The 16,287-nt window shown below is 56.2% G+C and overlaps 7 protein-coding genes and 1 non-coding gene across 8 annotated transcripts; 4 read left to right on the top strand and 4 right to left on the bottom strand.

Moving 5' to 3' along the window:
• Positions 1 to 76: 76 nt before the first annotated feature.
• Positions 77 to 2,377, top strand: SCHCODRAFT_02570238 (uncharacterized protein). Its single transcript, XM_050343827.1, has 3 exons — positions 77 to 376; positions 425 to 1,996; positions 2,057 to 2,377. Exons 1-2 carry the CDS (start codon positions 137 to 139, stop codon positions 1,958 to 1,960), a joined length of 1,776 nt encoding a protein of 591 aa, XP_050201812.1. The 5' UTR covers positions 77 to 136; the 3' UTR covers positions 1,961 to 1,996; positions 2,057 to 2,377.
• Positions 2,378 to 2,497: 120 nt separating this feature from the next.
• SCHCODRAFT_02616310 (uncharacterized protein) lies at positions 2,498 to 5,564 on the top strand. Its single transcript, XM_050344750.1, has 16 exons — positions 2,498 to 2,765; positions 2,824 to 2,907; positions 2,955 to 3,218; positions 3,284 to 3,322; positions 3,373 to 3,441; positions 3,495 to 3,574; positions 3,629 to 3,704; positions 3,854 to 3,945; positions 4,224 to 4,278; positions 4,356 to 4,447; positions 4,513 to 4,569; positions 4,621 to 4,730; positions 4,804 to 4,925; positions 4,981 to 5,045; positions 5,101 to 5,159; positions 5,213 to 5,564. Exons 1-16 carry the CDS (start codon positions 2,565 to 2,567, stop codon positions 5,257 to 5,259), a joined length of 1,512 nt encoding a protein of 503 aa, XP_050201811.1. The 5' UTR covers positions 2,498 to 2,564; the 3' UTR covers positions 5,260 to 5,564.
• A 174-nt stretch (positions 5,565 to 5,738) lies between these two features.
• SCHCODRAFT_t48 lies at positions 5,739 to 5,831 on the bottom strand. The gene has a single exon. It is a non-coding gene; the product is annotated as a tRNA-Ser (tRNA).
• Positions 5,832 to 5,977: 146 nt separating this feature from the next.
• Positions 5,978 to 6,972, bottom strand: SCHCODRAFT_02616306 (uncharacterized protein). Its single transcript, XM_003033953.3, has 4 exons — positions 6,745 to 6,972; positions 6,333 to 6,687; positions 6,146 to 6,282; positions 5,978 to 6,085 (listed from the first exon to the last, which is right to left on the bottom strand). Exons 1-4 carry the CDS (start codon positions 6,871 to 6,873, stop codon positions 6,056 to 6,058), a joined length of 651 nt encoding a protein of 216 aa, XP_003033999.1. The 5' UTR covers positions 6,874 to 6,972; the 3' UTR covers positions 5,978 to 6,055.
• A 248-nt stretch (positions 6,973 to 7,220) lies between these two features.
• SCHCODRAFT_02533633 (uncharacterized protein) lies at positions 7,221 to 8,828 on the top strand. Its single transcript, XM_003034549.2, has 4 exons — positions 7,221 to 7,837; positions 7,889 to 8,331; positions 8,386 to 8,612; positions 8,666 to 8,828. The coding sequence occupies exons 1-4, from the start codon at positions 7,676 to 7,678 to the stop codon at positions 8,680 to 8,682; spliced, it is 849 nt and encodes a 282-aa protein (XP_003034595.1). The 5' UTR covers positions 7,221 to 7,675; the 3' UTR covers positions 8,683 to 8,828.
• Positions 8,829 to 9,751: 923 nt separating this feature from the next.
• SCHCODRAFT_02616301 (cytochrome P450) lies at positions 9,752 to 12,379 on the top strand. The gene is made up of 14 exons (XM_050344749.1): positions 9,752 to 9,986; positions 10,038 to 10,146; positions 10,199 to 10,260; positions 10,314 to 10,323; positions 10,371 to 10,514; positions 10,575 to 10,750; positions 10,843 to 10,931; positions 10,987 to 11,121; positions 11,172 to 11,360; positions 11,412 to 11,500; positions 11,548 to 11,566; positions 11,614 to 11,715; positions 11,767 to 11,921; positions 11,982 to 12,379. The coding sequence occupies exons 1-14, from the start codon at positions 9,782 to 9,784 to the stop codon at positions 12,073 to 12,075; spliced, it is 1,578 nt and encodes a 525-aa protein (XP_050201810.1). The 5' UTR covers positions 9,752 to 9,781; the 3' UTR covers positions 12,076 to 12,379.
• SCHCODRAFT_02616300 (uncharacterized protein) lies at positions 11,999 to 13,920 on the bottom strand. Its single transcript, XM_050344748.1, has 3 exons — positions 13,823 to 13,920; positions 12,184 to 13,765; positions 11,999 to 12,080 (listed from the first exon to the last, which is right to left on the bottom strand). The coding sequence occupies exons 2-3, from the start codon at positions 13,761 to 13,763 to the stop codon at positions 12,014 to 12,016; spliced, it is 1,647 nt and encodes a 548-aa protein (XP_050201809.1). The 5' UTR covers positions 13,764 to 13,765; positions 13,823 to 13,920; the 3' UTR covers positions 11,999 to 12,013.
• A 133-nt stretch (positions 13,921 to 14,053) lies between these two features.
• On the bottom strand, positions 14,054 to 16,134 carry SCHCODRAFT_02597800 (uncharacterized protein; the record flags this gene model as incomplete). The annotated part of the gene is given in 5 exon segments (XM_003033952.1): positions 14,054 to 14,192; positions 14,212 to 14,755; positions 14,814 to 15,510; positions 15,564 to 15,623; positions 15,778 to 16,134. The coding sequence occupies 5 exon segments, from the start codon at positions 16,132 to 16,134 to the stop codon at positions 14,054 to 14,056; spliced, it is 1,797 nt and encodes a 598-aa protein (XP_003033998.1).
• Positions 16,135 to 16,287: the final 153 nt, after the last annotated feature.

The following is a 16,287-nucleotide window of genomic DNA, read 5'->3' as shown; positions in this document are numbered from 1 at the left end:
CGTGACGGGTGTGACTTGGAAAATCCACATGATCGCGTTCCAGACAGACGCGTGTCCGACGCTGAGTGCTTTGAACGCGTCGACCACCCTCCGCCGCCCACTTATCCAGTGGACAGCGCTGGATAGAGGCTAAATCATGCACAAAGCCCTAGAGACCACAGAACTCATCTCCATCATATGCGACTTTGCAGGGGGACCTTATTACAGCTGCAGCGCCGATGTTCTGCGACTGGCCCTGACTTGTCGTCGATTCCTCGAGCCAGCCCTCGATGTTCTCTGGCACGACGTCTATAACATTGCACACCTCTTGAAGTGCTTTCCACCCGATATATGGATGCAGGAGGAGACGGTGGACTGGTATGATGGGCGGAAGCTGGTGCGTGGTTCTTAGTCTGCAAAACACCGTGTATTCATTTGCCATCAGAAAGTTCTCCGCTGTCCAAGACACCAGGACTGGAAGCGCCCAAGATACTATGCTAAACGCGTCAAAGAACTATACTTTGACCCTCGTGGTGTGGACGTAACGTTCTACGACACGCTGGCGATGTCCTGTCCCGACCACGTTCTCTTTCCCAATCTTCTTCAGCTTCACCTGAGCGAACCCACAGGAGGAGACAACTCGATTATGTCATTCGGCCGCCTCCTCATCAGCCCGTCGATCCAACGCCTGAACCTTACTACTTGCAAGTGGGAGAAGTCGCTGCAAGCCATGTCATTCACCACCTTCCTCACATCGAGATGCAAGCCCACTCATATTGACATCTCCTTTGCCGGCCTTCCTGATGACGCAGTGGACGTGATCTTTACGGACTGGACCCATTTGCAAAGCATTACACTGGAGATAGTTCAAACGACGATGCTAAGACGGATTGCGTCCTTCCCCTCTCTTCAAGTCCTCAGAATTCGAGGGTCATACGTTCACCCAAAGTCCATCGTCGGAGAGCTGATGGAAGTAGAAGGACACGGCGGATTCCCATCCCTACAGCAGGTCGTCGTGCGTTATGGCACCCCGGAAACATGCACTTGGCTGCTCGCCATGATGAACCGCAGCCCCGTCAAAAAGTTGGACATGTACCTTCACTCTGGAATGTCTGTCTCGGCAGAGCAGTGGCGAGACATCCTCCAACTACTGCTCTCCGCAGTGGACCACCAAACGCTGGAACGCCTCGTCCTCTTCGATAACGCCGTACACGAAGACGACGCGCACACGATTTACCCCTTCTCATGCGACTTCGTGGAGCCGTTGCTCTGCTTCAAGGGCCTTCGCCGTCTCACCTTCCGACCGGTGTGTCCCGTGCACTTGGACGGTGCTACGCTGTTGGCCATGGGCCGGGCGCTGAGCAATCTGCGCTTTCTAGATATGAGGGGCCACCGACTCGATCATTCTCCGACTATTACGGTTCACGATGTCGTCGGATTCGCCCTGCAGTGCCCCGCTCTGCAAACCGTCGCATTCTCTATTGATGCGCTGGATCATGTACCCTGGCCGCAGTCCGGTACCGTCCCCGAGGGCGGGCGCCGCAACCCATCGGTCACCAAATTCGCGGTCGGCTGCGCGACCATCTGTGCCAACGATGCGATTATTTATGCCGCATACCTGTCCTCTGTCTTTCCCAACCTGTGCGAGGTCGAGGCGTGGGGCGATGGCGGCCTCCGTGACATGACGCACTCCCGGTGGAAGGACGTGGAGAGGTTGCTCCCACTGTGCCGCGAGCTTAGGCAGCAGGGGTATCTGCACGGTCTTCAGCAGCAGCAGCAGCAGCAGCGATGTCTGCACGGCCAGCGTCCAAGACGTGGTGAAGGTAGCGACGCAACGAACTTTGGACAAACCAGCTCCCCGGACTTTGGACAAAACGGCCCCGCGAACTTCGGCCGTCTGAGAAACTGGTCGAAAGGATGGCCAGACGCGCCCATGGAAGACTTTTATTCGGATGACGATTATGGTCGCGATCCAGAGTAGGGCTTCTGCTATCAGTATGCTCAGGTCGTTTCCAAGGTGCGTACTGTTGTTTGTCTCCGGTGCCGCGCGCCAGACTGATTCCTTGATGCAACATAGGGTCAAGATGGTCGCGTTCTTATGCTCGTTTTCGCCTTCTGTGTCCATCGTGGGGCAGCCTGACGTCTTCAAATTGGCATAAACTCTCAAGTTAAGGCTGAGAGCTAGTCCGAAGATGGTGGTCGGCAGGGAGGGGGAGTAGGCTGGATGTGCTGCCAGAACACCTCGACCTTAGCATCTTAGCCTGGACCGAGGGGCGGGCCCGACTGATGAAAAGTGGAGGGCGGTCAAGAGGAGGAAGGTGTTAGTTACACTAACGAAATATATATACTTCGTTCTCGTTCTCGAGCCCTCTGTGTCTCTCTAGTCTCTCGCGTTCCCGGGCTTCCCTCGCGAAAGGGGAAACAAAGATTGAGCGGCATTTGGAAGGTATTGTTCTCTTGGATCGGGCGGCGGGCCGAGCCCGATGTTGCATCACCGTCGGGGCGGAGCCCAGGCGGGGCCGATTGCATCTTGACTTTATCGTCGACCATCGAGCTCGCCGTCGACAATCAGCACAACAACTACCATGCCCGTCTCGCGCAGAGGATCCGGCTCCGTGACGCTCCCCTCGGGGCAGAGCATCACCATCCACCACCGCACGACCGAAGAGCCCGGCGAGGACCTCCCGCACGCGACGAAGAAGACGATGGCGGACCACCTCAGGAAGTTCGAGAGCCTCTTCACGTTGACGCCGCAGCGCATGCGGATGATCGTCGATGCGTTCAAGGTGCGGAGGGCCTGATGTTGCTTCGGGGAAGAGCGGTGGACTTACAATCGCGCGTTAGGACACCCTCGATCTCGGATTGAAGAAGCCCGGACAGGTTGTCCCCATGTTTCCGACATACGTCTTTGGCTGGCCGACGGGAGATGTGCGTGGCGCGGTGCGAGCCTTTGATGACTGCTGACCCTCCCCCAGGAAACCGGCGACTTCCTCGCGCTCGATCTCGGCGGCACCAACTTGCGCGTGTGCCTCGTCACTCTCAAGGGAAATGGCCAATTCGAGATGACCCAGTCCAAGTACCGTCTCACGGAGGAGCAGAAGCAAGGGGATGGACAGGCACTCTTCGACTTCTGCGCGGAGTGCTTGAAGACGTTCATTGAGGGGAACTTCGACGAGGAGGAACGCCAGAAGGGCCTACACTTGCCCCTTGGCTTCACGTTCAGCTACCCATGCATCCAAGTGCGTCTGTGCCCCCATAGGCTGCCCTGGCGTTTGACTGGACAATGCACTAACGTCTCGAATAGGAGCGCATCGATCACGGAGTGTTGGTACGATGGACGAAGGTGCGTGATCATCCGGACTGTTGAACTCGAAGCTAACGGACGTCACTCAGGGCTTCGGCGCTGCCAACACCGAGGGCAACGATGTCGCTGCCATGTTCAAGGAGAGCTTGAAGAAATACGTGCGCATCTCCTTAACAATAATCTCCCGGGCAATAGTCTTAGCAACCCTCAGGACCTCCCCATTAGCTTGACCGCCCTCATCAACGATACGACAGGGACGCTCATCGCGAGTCACTACGTCAACCCGTCCAGGTTCGCTTTCCTCCAACTGCACTCGCACCCTCCCCTTTCTGACTATGTCACCAGCAAGATCGCCGTCATCTTCGGCACTGGTTGCAACGCGGCGTACATGGAGAGGATCGGGAACATTGAGAAGCTCAAGGTCGGTGTCTCACCTCCAATCTCATACGCCTATCGGACTTCCTCATCCATACCTCTTCCTCCTCCATACTTCGACAGGCATACGTTCTTCCCTACGTCATTCCTGCCTGGGGTACTTTCGATGATGGGCTTGCTAACGCTGCTTCGCAGGACTTGGGCTTGCCCGCCGACGCGCAGATGGCGATCAACTGCGAGTGGGGTGCCTTCGACAGTTTCGTGCACGAGCACCTGCCGAGGACAAAGTGAGTAGCGGTTGCATCTTACGTGGCTTCGTCTTCCGCGGATAAGGGTAGTATTTTGTGCACGACCGGCAAGGGCTCAAGGCTCGCTATGAAGTGATGGCGAAGTCTTTTCCGCTAGCCTCATCACAACTATCGTCGGCGCCACATGAGGCATATCTGTACGCTGTGTCCCTCGTACCTATTCCGCCTCAGTCATGGGACGACCTCGCATGACCTTTCGATTGCATCCCCTCGCCCGCTACTGATGCTGGGGACAACGCACTAACCTCCTCCTCCAGGTACGACATCATCGTCGACGAGACCAGCAACAAGCCGCACGAGCAGGCGTTCGAGGTACGCGCATGTCAAACCGTGCCACAGAACGTAGATTTACGCGTCTATCTACTGACCTCCTCGTTCACTTCGCACAGAAACTCATCTCGGGCCGCTACCTCGGCGAGATCATGCGCCTGGTTATCTGCGAGCTCATTGATGATGGTGTGCTGTTCCTTGGGCAGGAGACGTGAGTAGTCGCTGGTCTTGTCGGGGGCACAGTGGCGAAAGGAGGTGGCTGACGACGCACGATAGGTACAAGTTGGAGTCGCCGTACGTCTTCGAGACGGCGTTCTTGAGTTTGATGGAGAGGTGTGTTTTTTCTTCGACATTGCCTTTCAAAGTGACTGACGCTCCGTGCAGTGACCCTACGGACGAGCTCCTGATGATCATTGGCATCTTCTCGCACTTCTTCGCGGTTGAGACGACACTGGCTGAGCGCCAATTCTTCCGTGCATTGGCGAAGCTGATCGGTGAGTCATCGTTCTCTTGCCATCTACTCGCTTGCCCCTTCACTTGTCTTACGATTGCTGATTTGTCCGGCAGGCCGTCGCGCTGCGCGTCTCTCCGCCTGCGGTATCGCCTCCATCGTCAGCAAGATGGGTTACCTGGACGAGCTCAAGGAGGGCGAGATCATCGGCGTCGGCTCGGACGGTAGCTTGTACAACGTGCGTTGAGGTCTCGTTGCTTCATGTTGTGGCCTGCATCTCAACTATCATCTAGAAATACCCTGCGTTCGCCGAGCGCGTCCACGAAGGTCTCGTCGACATCTTCGGCGAGAAGGGAAAGTACGTGTCATCCATTCGCTCACGAAGCAGACTTGGATGCTGACTCGTCCCTTAGGCAAGTCGTCACCCACCACGCTGAAGATGGAAGCGGTGTGGGCAGCGCTATCATCGCCGGTGAGTTCCTTCGTCTTGCGCTTGCTGGACGACATAGCTAACGCTCGCGCCAGCCATGACCAAGATTCGCAAGGATAAGGGCATCTTCGCGGACGTCTAAGGGATCTCGGCGTCGCGTTCGGGAGGGAAATGCGAGGCAGTCGCAAAATTGTATTCTTATTAATAGACGAAGGCGGAGCAGGGAAAGCTGATGCGGGAAGGAGACGCAGAAGCGGGATCGGAAAACGAAGCAGGAGAAGCAGAAAGAGAAGAAGCACACGAATGCGCTCTGGATGTGTTGCCTGTAGTTTGGACGCTAACAATTGTACACGCGCCTTATGCGGCGCCTAACCTCTACTTTATCATAGATGAGCAGAACGACATGTACGGTGTTGTACTGAGGAAATGACAAGCAAATGTACTGTACTCCTATGCGAGGGTGTGCTGAGACTGGAACGCAATTCCGCGGTGTAGAACCTGAGGGAGCGATGTCAATCTCAGGGACATCTTACCTCGATACACGCCTCTTCTGTGGCCGGTTCGCGCTCAGGTCACTGTAAGCCCTCGCAGGTTGTGATCGCACACAGGAGCAGAAAAAGACGACACCAGCAGGGTTCGAACCTGCGCGGTCAAAGACCATGAGATGTGAATGAGCATTCAAGTCTCACACCTTAACCACTCGGTCATAGTGCCGATGGAAGGGGCCTATTAAGAGCGTTCTGGTTCCATGTAAGCACCAAGCAGGTGGTTTGGAACCGACTTGGACTCTATTGGACAGCGCTCTGCCGTCTGCGAGCAAGCTGAAGGCTGGACTGCCCTGCAAATCATACAAATAACGATGCAGAACATCGCCCAGAGAATACAACATATCTCTCATAAGCAGTTGAGGATTTATCGAGGTAGGTGCACACTGGCATCTAAAAGAGGGTTGAATTTGGCATGACGGTCTGGAATTGGGACGTTCTCAGGGCGATGCAGGACGTCTGAGTCTGATAATGAGAGCTCACGAGATAGTCCTCAAGGTAGCGGCGGACAGTGTCGATATCCTCGTTCATATTCGCGCTTCTGTGCGTTGTAGCGCTGAAGTCCCAGGGATACAGGCGAAGGACTACCAAGTTTCCTGACCATGGGTGTCGAGCTTTCCCTATAAGTACCTTAGTACCAACCGTACCGTCGGAGACGACGAAGGCTCACCGTTGGTGAGGCGTTGCACACAACGATTGATCGGCGACCCATTGACTAGGGAGTTATCGTCGTGGATTATAGAAAGACACCGTTCATCTTCCAGCCTAGGTCCGTTGATTCCCATTGTCTGAATGGGCATATCGCGGACAAAAGATTTCTTGGGATAGAGGTGGTCTTCCTTGAGAGAAAACCAAGGAGCGCCGTCCTCCTCGTACACTCTCTCGCTCACCATGTCGATCATGCGAGGCGTATCCTCATTCACGGGAAGGAGGATCGCCTGGAGGATGTTTTGGCCATCGGTCAGACCCTCAGGCGGGACTACTGCAGAACTGGGGTTACAGCCAGGCTTGTGATTTTTCCAGTCCTGTACGATGCCCTTGTCAGAGAAAAGGCCTTGTATTCAACGGATCTTTAGTCATACCTGCGCGATATGCTCCTTGCTGCAGTAGTATACTACGCGGCAGCGCGAGCAGCGCATGGACGTTGGACTGCCGCAGACGCGGCAATGGTTCTCGACTTTCTCGAGCGTTGGCGTCCGGGCTGAGGCCATGGCCGTGGGGGATGAGGCGAAGGCGCGAGGGCGGCGATACATCAATGGCGCGGCATATATCCCTCTAGGAGGCAAGTCACATACGGTTGAATGAAGTGTGATACTAGGTCACAGCAATACAAGGAGCGCTCATGGGGCCCGCGCGCAGCGCTATGTCCGGGCTCGGACCGCCAAATAGATAGACCAATTCAGCACAGAGCATTAGAAATGAGGCGTAGCTTATTGACAAGAGCCATCAACGACAGAGAAATACCGGCGAGCGAGTTTACGAAAACACGCAGGTAGAAGTTCGGGTTGAGTTACGCCGGCAGTTGCCGGTGATGTATGCCACGCGAGTAGAACCTGCTCCCGGAAGTTCAACTTCGACCACGATGTTCCCTCACCTTTCTCGCCACGACCCCGCCCTGGTCGTCTATGGGGAATGCAGCGCGAGAGCATAGTATGGCACGATACCCAACCCGCACTGTTTGTCGGGGCCGACCCGGGCCTGACCCACGCGCTGCCATGCGACGTTTCTCGGGTCGGTGAGAGACTCGACGAGACGCATGCTCGCAAGCAGGCACCTTTACATCGTCAGCTAGGCTGATTCAGCTTCGGAGGGCCACTCTGCGACTATACCCAGGCCCTTGTCATGCGGCGTTCCTGTAGAACCATCGTGAAGCCTGGACGGCGGCCTTGAGCAACATATGATATCATCGTTGCGCCTGCATATAACGACTCCGGCGCGCGCTGCGTGCCACATCCCGACAAATTACTGACCAAGCTTGCCCTTGCTCGTCGTCGCTCACTGTTGCTGCCAGCCATGCCGACGAAGACCAAGCGTCACTCTTCGCATGCGAAGGAGCCGCCCGTGCCGCTGCTCGAGAGCGCAGGCACGCACTGCAATGTATGCCTTATTCCCACGACGATGCGCTGCACGAACTGCCACAGGGTCTACTACTGCAGCGAAGATCACTACAAGACGGTATGCTTTTCCCCTCTACTGCCCTACATCTCGTGCTGAATTTCCTCTCAGGACCTCAAGCGCCACAACGCCGAGTGCGTCCGCATCCAGCACAGCATGTACGCCTTCGGGCAGAGCTTGCTAAAGAGCAAGCCAGCGGCCGACTCCGACGCCGTCTACTCCGACGTCTGGCACCCGCAGAACAGCGTCAGCGCCCTCCTCCTCCCCGCGGACGCCACCGAGCCGCGGGAGGTCAAGCTTAGTTGGGAGTGGATCGTCGACGTCGATGCGCCCGGAGGTGGCTACCAGAACATCCACGTGAAGCCCAAGTGGTTCGCGGAGGACGTGGCCGTGCGCAACATGTACATCGATACGCTGCCGGGCGAGAATGGCGCAATTGTGCTACCTGAAGACCGGCGGCTGGCGCTTGTGCATAACGCACATTTCCTGACCGACGGTTCACCCGTCAATGAGTGCATCCAGAAGCTCACAAATGGGAAGACTGCGCATAAGTGGTGAGCTCAAAAGCATCTCGCACCGAGCTATGATAAGTATAACTGATATCGCAGGTGCGGAAACTTGCTTGTACTGCGCTCAAGAGCTACGGCGTGGAAGGACCACGATTACCGCGACGCGCACCCGAAGGAAGATTTGGCCGTCTTAATCCAGTTCTTCAAGACCTTTGGACGGGAGCAAGCGGACGTGTCCGATACAGAGACCGCCGAGACCGTCGACGATGCCGAGACTGACGATCCCTCACCTGTCGAGGGGAAGGCAAATGGCAGCCACTCTAATGGTAAGCGCCATCGCTACATGCTACTAGCAGAAAGCTTATCATGATATTCGTAGGGCATGCAAAAGAATGAATCTACTACAGGAATGTAAACCATCGAACGTCGTCCGGGATTGAGTTCCACTTATATACCACTTGGTATCCGCGCGCTTCGCAGTTGTACAGTAGTCTTCATCTATCTAATGCTATATCCTATATTTTCTGGACATCTGATTTTTTGCCTACTGTAATCGCTGGGCTTTGAGGTCTCTTTGTCGGGCCTTGCAGCTGTCTGACCCGAAGACGAGGTTTCGAACCAACCGAAAGGTGACCGTGGGATAAAGTCCCTAATGTCACGGAAAGCTCCGGTACGGCGCTTGTCTCCTTCCTTGTTCCTGCCTCGCTCGCTGTGAGCCTGTCGAATCCTCAGTCACCACGCACACTGGAATTTGTGGCTTAGAGTTATCAAAATTGACTGGATATCCTGTGTCAAGACATGCAACATGCCAACGCGACGCCAACGTCTGAATCTATCATAAGTCGGACCTTGTACAGCCCGATGCTGGGCTCATTGTTGTTAACATCCATCCCACAAGCACACTCAATGGAGGCCATGTGTGCCGTGCAAACCTCGCTTTGTGGTCTCTTTGCCTGAGGCGTCGAACTCAGCGTCAACATGGTCAAGCCGGCTGCCGAGCGCCCACACCACGTAAAATGACGATCACCTCCTGGGAACATAGCGGCGCGCGCCCGCGCCTGCTGATCACCAATTCACCCTTCTTGACAGGTCGTTGACGGTGGGTCGCTGATGAAAAAGGGTCTGAAGAGCTCCAGAATGAACATGAGGGTCCCCTTCCTGAACTTGCCCATGACCTTGTACATGTACGCAACGAGGAGGTCGTGTAGACCGAGGTGAGAGCGTCCTGTAATTTACATCCGCGAAATTTTGAAGCAGCACAAGTGCCACCAAAGATGGCCATTGCAGCGTGCGAATGACCTCGCGCGTCACGGTAGACTTGGCAACTGTGCCGATGAATGAAGTCTTCTCAGGGTTTGCGTTCAGTGCACCCTTCTAGCCAGGTCATCTGCCCCACCTCCGCCTCATGTTGTGATAGATGGTATGTGTCGATGTATTAAAGAGCGACGATCCCAATGATGCTGACGATCTTCCTCCCACTGCTCTTCCTTCCGCCATGGCGCTGGGCTCCTCTCTCAACTCGCCCGTCATCCCCCTCCTGGTCGCGCTTTACGGCGGGCTCTACTTGTATGATCGCCGCCGGCGCCAGCTGCAGCTCCCCACGCCGCCTGGACCGCCTGGACTCCCTATCGTGGGCAACCTCTTCGACGCGCCGTCCGACTTCCAGTGGGAGAAGTTCGCGGAGTGGGCGAGGGAGTACGGTGCGTGCACGGTCGCGTGCGTCGAGCTGCACTGAAACATGTGCCCCGCAGATTCGGACTTAATCTACATCAATGTCGCTGGGCAGGCGATTGTTAGCCTACAGTCCTTCGAGGCGTGCATTGACCTCCTTGAGAGGAGATCAAGTATCTACTCAAGTCGGTGGGCACCCTTCATTGAGCAGGACGGCTTGCAGCCTGACGATCGTTTACAGCGTCGACACCCCAATGCTCGACCTGATGGGATGGGATTTCCAGTTCTCGGCGATGAAATACGGTGAGTGAACCTCGTCAACTGAGTTACTCTCTCGGTCTGACATCCATCCCCAGGTCCTTACTGGTAAAGGAAAAGAGAATTCGAAGTGCTTCTCAGCTAACCAATCCCAGGAGAGCGCATCGACGTGCTTTCCATAGCGCGTTCAACATCGATGCTGCCCGACGCTTCCTCCCTCAACAGGCGAAGGCCACGAAGATGTTCCTCCGTCGTATGCTCAACGCGTCCCCGAGCTCTCTCGACAAGGAGCTGCGATAGTACGTCATGCACACGTCCTCTGTAGTACTCTATACTAATTCTGCCCTCCCCTCGGTCAGTATGGTTGGCTCCACCATCATGGACATCACCTACGCCATCGACGCAAAGCCGGAGCACGACCCCTACATCGACACGGCCGACATCGCCTTCCGCGAAGCCGCCAAAGCAGGCATTCCTGGCGCGTACTTGGTCAGCATCTTCCCGTTCTTGAAGAACGTGCCCGACTGGATGCCGGGTAAGTCTCCACCCCTTGCTTTCGTGCTTTCTTACTTCCTACTTTCCACCCATTGCCAATCATTGGGAGGCGTGTGTTGACGGGATCAATAGGGGCTGGGTTCAAGCGATACGCGAAGGAGTGGAAGGAGGTCACCATGAAAATGATCAACGCGCCGTACGAGGAGGCAAAACGGCAGATGGTGAACTCGTCGATCCCTCGGCTGTTGGCGAAGGCTGACCGACATCGTTGCTCAGACTGCCGACCCGAACCGAGAGTCCTTCGTCTCCCTTCTCTTGAGCAAGGCCCGCGCGAAAGGCGACGGCGAGGAGGACATGGAGACCATCATCAGGAACACCGCTGCGCTGACCTACATCGGCGCCATGGACACGGTGGGATCTCTGGCCTTGGCTGAGGCCTTGAGCTGATATGCCTTCCGCAGACCGTCGCCACGATCCTCAACTTCACGCTCGATATGCTCGCCAACCCCGAGGTCCAACGACGCGCGCAAGCGGAACTCGACTCCGTCCTGGAGCCTGGTCGCTTACCCGAGTATGGCGACGAGGACCGACTGCCCTACATCACCGCCATCATGAAGGAGACGATGCGCTTGTACCCGGTGGCGCCGATGGTGGGTTTTCTTTTGCCACGTCCAGCTCAGCGCAAGACTTAATCCTCAAAGGCGCTGCCACATCTGCATAGCGGGAAGACGGATGACGTCTATCGTGAATACCTAATCCCTAAAGGTGCCTTCTTAATCCCCAATACTTGGTGAGCCTTCGACTTGTCATTACTTCCTTTGCTGACACGATCGAAAGGGCGCTAGCGCACGATGAAGTGAGTACAGGCGCCTCTCGGAAATTCATCCCGTTGACATCCTACAGAAAATGTACCCCGATCCATACGCCTACAAGCCTGAGAGGTTCCTAACCGCGGACGGCAAGCTCAACCCCGATGTCCGGGATCCCAGCCTATACGCCTTCGGTGTATGCGCCATTTCCTTCTCTTGCTTCGCTATTCTGATGATCATTTTACAGTTCGGCCGTCGTATCTGCCCCGGGCGGCATATGGCCCTCTCGTCTGTCTGGCACGCCATCGCATCGATTTTGCGCGTGTACAACATCGAGAAGGCGAAGCGGCCCGACGGGACCGTTATCGAGCCAGTACGCGAGTACAAGTCATCGCTGTTATAGTACGTGTTTTCGTACCAAGTATGCACATGAAGTAGATGGTTCTGACACAAATTCAATAGCTCTCCGGAACACTTCGAGTGCCAGTATGTTCCTAGGAGCGAGGAGGCGATAGCGATGATCCAGGCGACTGCAGGACGGGAGACGGCGGTGTAAACCTGGTACGGATCTCCACAGCAACTCGCCTGTCAAGCAGTAATGCCATGCTGTAGACGATTGATCAGATTCATGTCTACTTTCGCGCGCATTTACAGTCTTTGGCAGTGCGGACCGTACAACACGGGCATCGTCAAATATTGCAGGCCCGGAAGTTTCTCGCCTCTCCAAACCAAAGGTCGCCTCCTCGATTCAAGTGCGGCGAGCAAAGCTCGTGCGAACGAGACGTTGAATATCATATGCTCCTTAGCGTAGTCCCTGGCATACTGGAACGACAGCGTCAATCGCTCGAGACGCGGTAAAAAAATTTGATCTTCGTCGGCATCTGCGGGCGCGGCGCGTGCCAGAGCCGCGACGAAAGCTTGGCTGATGAGTCGCGTCTCCGGCGCATTGCGCCAGTCCCGCTCTCTGAGTGTGAGCGTCGTAAGATTGTCCAGCCGTCTGAGACAGCCAACCAGCTGTGCCGAATCGACCACCACATATAGCAGGCCGAGGGATTGAAGGGAATTCCAGGCGGTTGACCTGTCGAGTAGGTCGGAATGCAGGGTCACGACATCGCAGGCTCCGTCGCTGTCCGTTCGCAGCGTGACCGTCTTCAGACTAAGAGTGATCATGTACGGCAGGAGGTGATTGGCCGCATGCAGCAATTCTAGCACCTCTAGCCGCGGAAATGTTGTGACGGCTAGGCGGCGAGGGATATCTCCGAGTCGCTGGGCGTTCAACCTGCATACACGCAACGTGCGGCTGCAAGAGAAAAAAGCGTCCAGGTAGACCCAGAACTCGGGAATGGGTCCACGAGAGTTCTGACGTCGCAAGTCCATCTCCTCGATATTGGACCATGATGAGGGAAGGATGAGATAGCCTGGAGGCGGGATCGGGACGTCCATGAAGTAGACACCGATTGCGCGCAACATCGGTGCAGTTCGGAAAATCTCCAAGGGTGACACTGGCGGGAGATCGATACGCTCCATTTCTAGGCCAAAGCCCAGCCTCCGCAGAATAGGGAACGAGCAGCCAGCCAAAGAAGCGTATAGGCGGCGCGGTAACCCATAGATCGTCACATCCCTCCATCGATGTGTCTGTGCCCGGAGTACAGCCCAGTAATCGGTGCGCTGCTGGCACTCCTGTGGAGTCAGGTACTGCTCTTCGACCTGTCCCGCCTTCTCAGACATGGTTATGACAAGATCAAGCGGCGCTTGCCCCGTTCGAGATATCTCTGCTTCGAGGGAAGCGCGCTCCTCCGCGGATGGACATTCGTGGGCATCGCAGATGGAAATATCGATATAGTTCCAGAGAAGCGGGGTACTGAAGGCGATTATGCGCCATGCAGCACAGACCTGCGCAAAGCTGAGGAACCTGTGCCCCGCGCGCCATCCGTTCCGTTTCGTCCAGTCCTCCGGAACGGCAAGAAGGAATATTTCGCTCCAGAGCTCCGATGGTATAAGGCGCCACGGCGCTAGCAGGGCTGAATCAACTGCGATCCGCTGCTTGACTTCCGAATGGATCGCTTGGAGCCTTTTGATTTCGGCGGAAAGATGAGCATCCAGATTTTGAATCGGAGGGAGACGATCGCGAGTGAGGGAAAGCTCAGGAGTGCTTAGCATGGTAGCCCTGCGATGCGCGTCGACCGCCTGATTCATACCACTTCTGATATTTTCGAGGATGACATCGATGTCGAGCTCAGCCATCTCTGTTCCCCATTTGTTAGATAGAATGATCAGCACTGGCCATGCAGGTGCAGACGCACTGATGAAGTTCCAAAGAGCGTCCTAATAGCCTCACGAGTCAGCCTCTTCTCGCAGAATTACGGGGGAAAGCCAACTGAGAAGACGTCAGACCTTTGCGCTGAATGGCAAGAACGAGGAGAGGCAGCCTCGTGCTGACCTGCTGGCCTTGTGATGATGTGGACCTATAGACACCCACGATATCAAGTAGCCTATCATACCCCAATGCGGTAATTTATGGCATGCCTTCGGAGCTACCTACGCAGGCTGCTCAGAATCGCCTCTACATCGTACAACCCCGCCGCGGCAGCCATATCTACACCATACGAGGCCGCCTGCCCTGCGCCACCCATCTCCACATCCTCCTCAACCTCGCCTTCATTCGAGCTATCGCTGTCAGCATAGTAGTAACCTGGTCTTCCCCCCAAATTCATCTTCAAACAGCCCTCCCTCACCCTCCCCGTACGGCCCCCACTGCTGCGTCGACACAAGCCCCATCATTCGTCCCGCTAGCGCAAACTGCCAGTCATTCGTACACCGCGGCAGCGCGTCCCAGTCCGCGCTCTCTTCGACCATCTCGAGAAGCGAATCGTCCAACATCTGGTCCTTCGTCGCGGAGACGAGGTAGTTGATCGCAAACTCGGCCGTGCCACCGCTGGCGAGGTACATCTGCACATCGAAGGGATCGTATCCGTCCGTGCGGTTGTGTATCGCTTCGTTGATTACAGCGTCTGGCGTGGGGAGGACGCCGCGTTCGATGAGGGAAGCAATAGCGCGGTGGACGCCGAGGAAGCCTTGGTAGAATGTTCGATTCAGGCGTTGGCGAAGTAGGGACGGAATGAATTCAACGCCTGGGAGGTCGAGCTCCGAGTCCAAGCCGAAGGAATCCCTCCTACGTCTTGAGAAACTGTCATACGCCATATCGGTGCCCACGGCGAAGTTCATCTTAGCTTCCGCTATAGATGCCGCTGGTCAGCAACCGCGTGCGCGCATATACCCGGAGCAACAGCTTACCTACGAGCGCGGCTGCCATACGCGCTGAGAGCCATCCACCGCGGCACTGGCCGCAGGAGCAGTCGTAGCGCTGCCGCGCCATAAAGTCCTCCAGCGTGCCAACATCTTCGCCCGCCTTCTTCCTCAGCGCGTGATTCATTGAAAGGCCGCCATCGGAAAAGCCCAGCGGCGCAGGCCCCAGCACCGCCATCATCTTGTTCGAAAGCCGCATTGCCTCGAGGTGCGCCTCGATGGCATTCTGGTCCTCGACGTTGTCGCGGCTGAGGATATCCTCGCGGCAGTCAGCGAGGTCGAAGAGCTTTTCGAGCGCGAGCCCGTGGCCCTTGGTGGCGGCAATGTAGAGGGGCGTGAAGCCGCGCTCGTCGCGGGCGTGTATCGAGGCCGGGTCGCGCGTATATGCGGCCTCGATGGCGGCGGCTACGTCTTCCTTCGTCGGAGGCGGGGTTCGCGGCTCACTCCCGGGGTGTAGACCCCTCACGAGGTCCGTCATCGAGAAGGGAGGGTCCAAAAGCGTGTGCAGGGGATAGGCTTGCTTCAGAGCGGCGGCTTCCTGGTCTTGGATAGCCCCGGTCGTCCTCTGCGCGTACTTGTATGGATCGATATTCAGGTCTTCGAAGGCAGCAAGTGAGCGGGATGGATGATCGGCGTCGGGAGAGTAGGCGAAGTAAGTTGTCCTGCCAATGCGACGGAAGCCAAGCTGCCGCAGACAATCAACACCGACGGAGTACTTAGAAGATATCGCGCGCATACCTTCCGAAAGAAGTTGATGATGGGCGGGTTCAAGACACGGCATTCCGCGCGTGAACGAGCCTTGGAAGCGGAAGGCTAGCTGTACACGATGGTGTACTTGTCGACGTGCGCAGGAGACAGTAGCTCGCTAACCAAGCGTGTACCGATACCTTGGTGCTCGTGCTGTATCTTCTTTAAGGTGATTTCTCGCGCATATATCAGCTGAGAAACACACCTCCACACCGACTTCAACCGAGTGTAAATAGACAATGTCTCCGTCATTCAGTTCTGCACCCCAGCAGCCCGTACCCTTGTGATACTCGTGGTCGATGAGCTTCCAGTAGACGTTCAGGTTCTCGTCAAGGACCTTCTCCCCGAAGTCGGAAAGCTCGGCGGACTTGGCGTCGAGGTACTCGAGGAAGTGACCTTTAAGCGCATATACGCGCTCGATCTTGTACGCCTCGAGCGTGCCCAGAGTCCCGTACTGAGGGTGAGTTGCCGTGAGTCGGACATGCTTGATAAAGCGCTTGCTGGCCGATGCCGACTCCCTGCATTCGATACGGACGTCGGCAATGTTGATGGCGGTGGTCATGGTGGGAGGAAAGAAGTATGAAGGCTGCCGAATAACGGAACCCGGCTTGAAACAGGTGTTCCCGAGGGCGCGTCATTGACAACGACGACGCGTTTGCGTCCGTCACGATGCGTCTCTGTGGCGTATCTTGTGATGACGAGTATATTTTAGCAT

Source organism: Schizophyllum commune (assembly GCF_000143185.2).
Source record: "Schizophyllum commune H4-8 unplaced genomic scaffold SCHCOscaffold_3, whole genome shotgun sequence".
Classification (NCBI taxonomy): Eukaryota; Fungi; Basidiomycota; class Agaricomycetes; order Agaricales; family Schizophyllaceae; genus Schizophyllum; species Schizophyllum commune.
This window is presented reverse-complemented; position numbering and strand designations above follow the sequence as displayed.

What these genes read in the sequence shown, in the direction of transcription:
- SCHCODRAFT_02616306 (XM_003033953.3), bottom strand. Translation starts at nt 6,873, where the DNA reads ATGGCCTCAGCCCGGACGCCAACGCTCGAGAAAGTCGAGAACCATTGC. An exon ending in TGTGCAACGCCTCACCAACG is followed by an intron (nt 6,283 to 6,332) that starts GTGAGCCTTCGT and finishes AGGTACTTATAG; the next exon opens with GGAAAGCTCGACACCCATGG. An exon ending in GCTACCTTGAGGACTATCTC is followed by an intron (nt 6,086 to 6,145) that starts GTGAGCTCTCAT and finishes TCCCAATTCCAG; the next exon opens with ACCGTCATGCCAAATTCAAC.
- SCHCODRAFT_02616301 (XM_050344749.1), top strand. Translation starts at nt 9,782, where the DNA reads ATGGCGCTGGGCTCCTCTCTCAACTCGCCCGTCATCCCCCTCCTGGTC. An exon ending in GGAGTGGGCGAGGGAGTACG is followed by an intron (nt 9,987 to 10,037) that starts GTGCGTGCACGG and finishes TGTGCCCCGCAG; the next exon opens with ATTCGGACTTAATCTACATC. An exon ending in TGTACCCGGTGGCGCCGATG is followed by an intron (nt 11,361 to 11,411) that starts GTGGGTTTTCTT and finishes TAATCCTCAAAG; the next exon opens with GCGCTGCCACATCTGCATAG.
- SCHCODRAFT_02616300 (XM_050344748.1), bottom strand. Translation starts at nt 13,763, where the DNA reads ATGGCTGAGCTCGACATCGATGTCATCCTCGAAAATATCAGAAGTGGT. An exon ending in CCCGTGTTGTACGGTCCGCA is followed by an intron (nt 12,081 to 12,183) that starts CTGCCAAAGACT and finishes GGAGATCCGTAC; the next exon opens with CAGGTTTACACCGCCGTCTC.
- SCHCODRAFT_02533633 (XM_003034549.2), top strand. Translation starts at nt 7,676, where the DNA reads ATGCCGACGAAGACCAAGCGTCACTCTTCGCATGCGAAGGAGCCGCCC. An exon ending in GCGAAGATCACTACAAGACG is followed by an intron (nt 7,838 to 7,888) that starts GTATGCTTTTCC and finishes ATTTCCTCTCAG; the next exon opens with GACCTCAAGCGCCACAACGC. An exon ending in GGGAAGACTGCGCATAAGTG is followed by an intron (nt 8,332 to 8,385) that starts GTGAGCTCAAAA and finishes CTGATATCGCAG; the next exon opens with GTGCGGAAACTTGCTTGTAC.
- SCHCODRAFT_02570238 (XM_050343827.1), top strand. Translation starts at nt 137, where the DNA reads ATGCACAAAGCCCTAGAGACCACAGAACTCATCTCCATCATATGCGAC. An exon ending in GGTATGATGGGCGGAAGCTG is followed by an intron (nt 377 to 424) that starts GTGCGTGGTTCT and finishes ATTTGCCATCAG; the next exon opens with AAAGTTCTCCGCTGTCCAAG.
- SCHCODRAFT_02616310 (XM_050344750.1), top strand. Translation starts at nt 2,565, where the DNA reads ATGCCCGTCTCGCGCAGAGGATCCGGCTCCGTGACGCTCCCCTCGGGG. An exon ending in CGGACGGTAGCTTGTACAAC is followed by an intron (nt 4,926 to 4,980) that starts GTGCGTTGAGGT and finishes ACTATCATCTAG; the next exon opens with AAATACCCTGCGTTCGCCGA. An exon ending in GGGCAGCGCTATCATCGCCG is followed by an intron (nt 5,160 to 5,212) that starts GTGAGTTCCTTC and finishes CGCTCGCGCCAG; the next exon opens with CCATGACCAAGATTCGCAAG.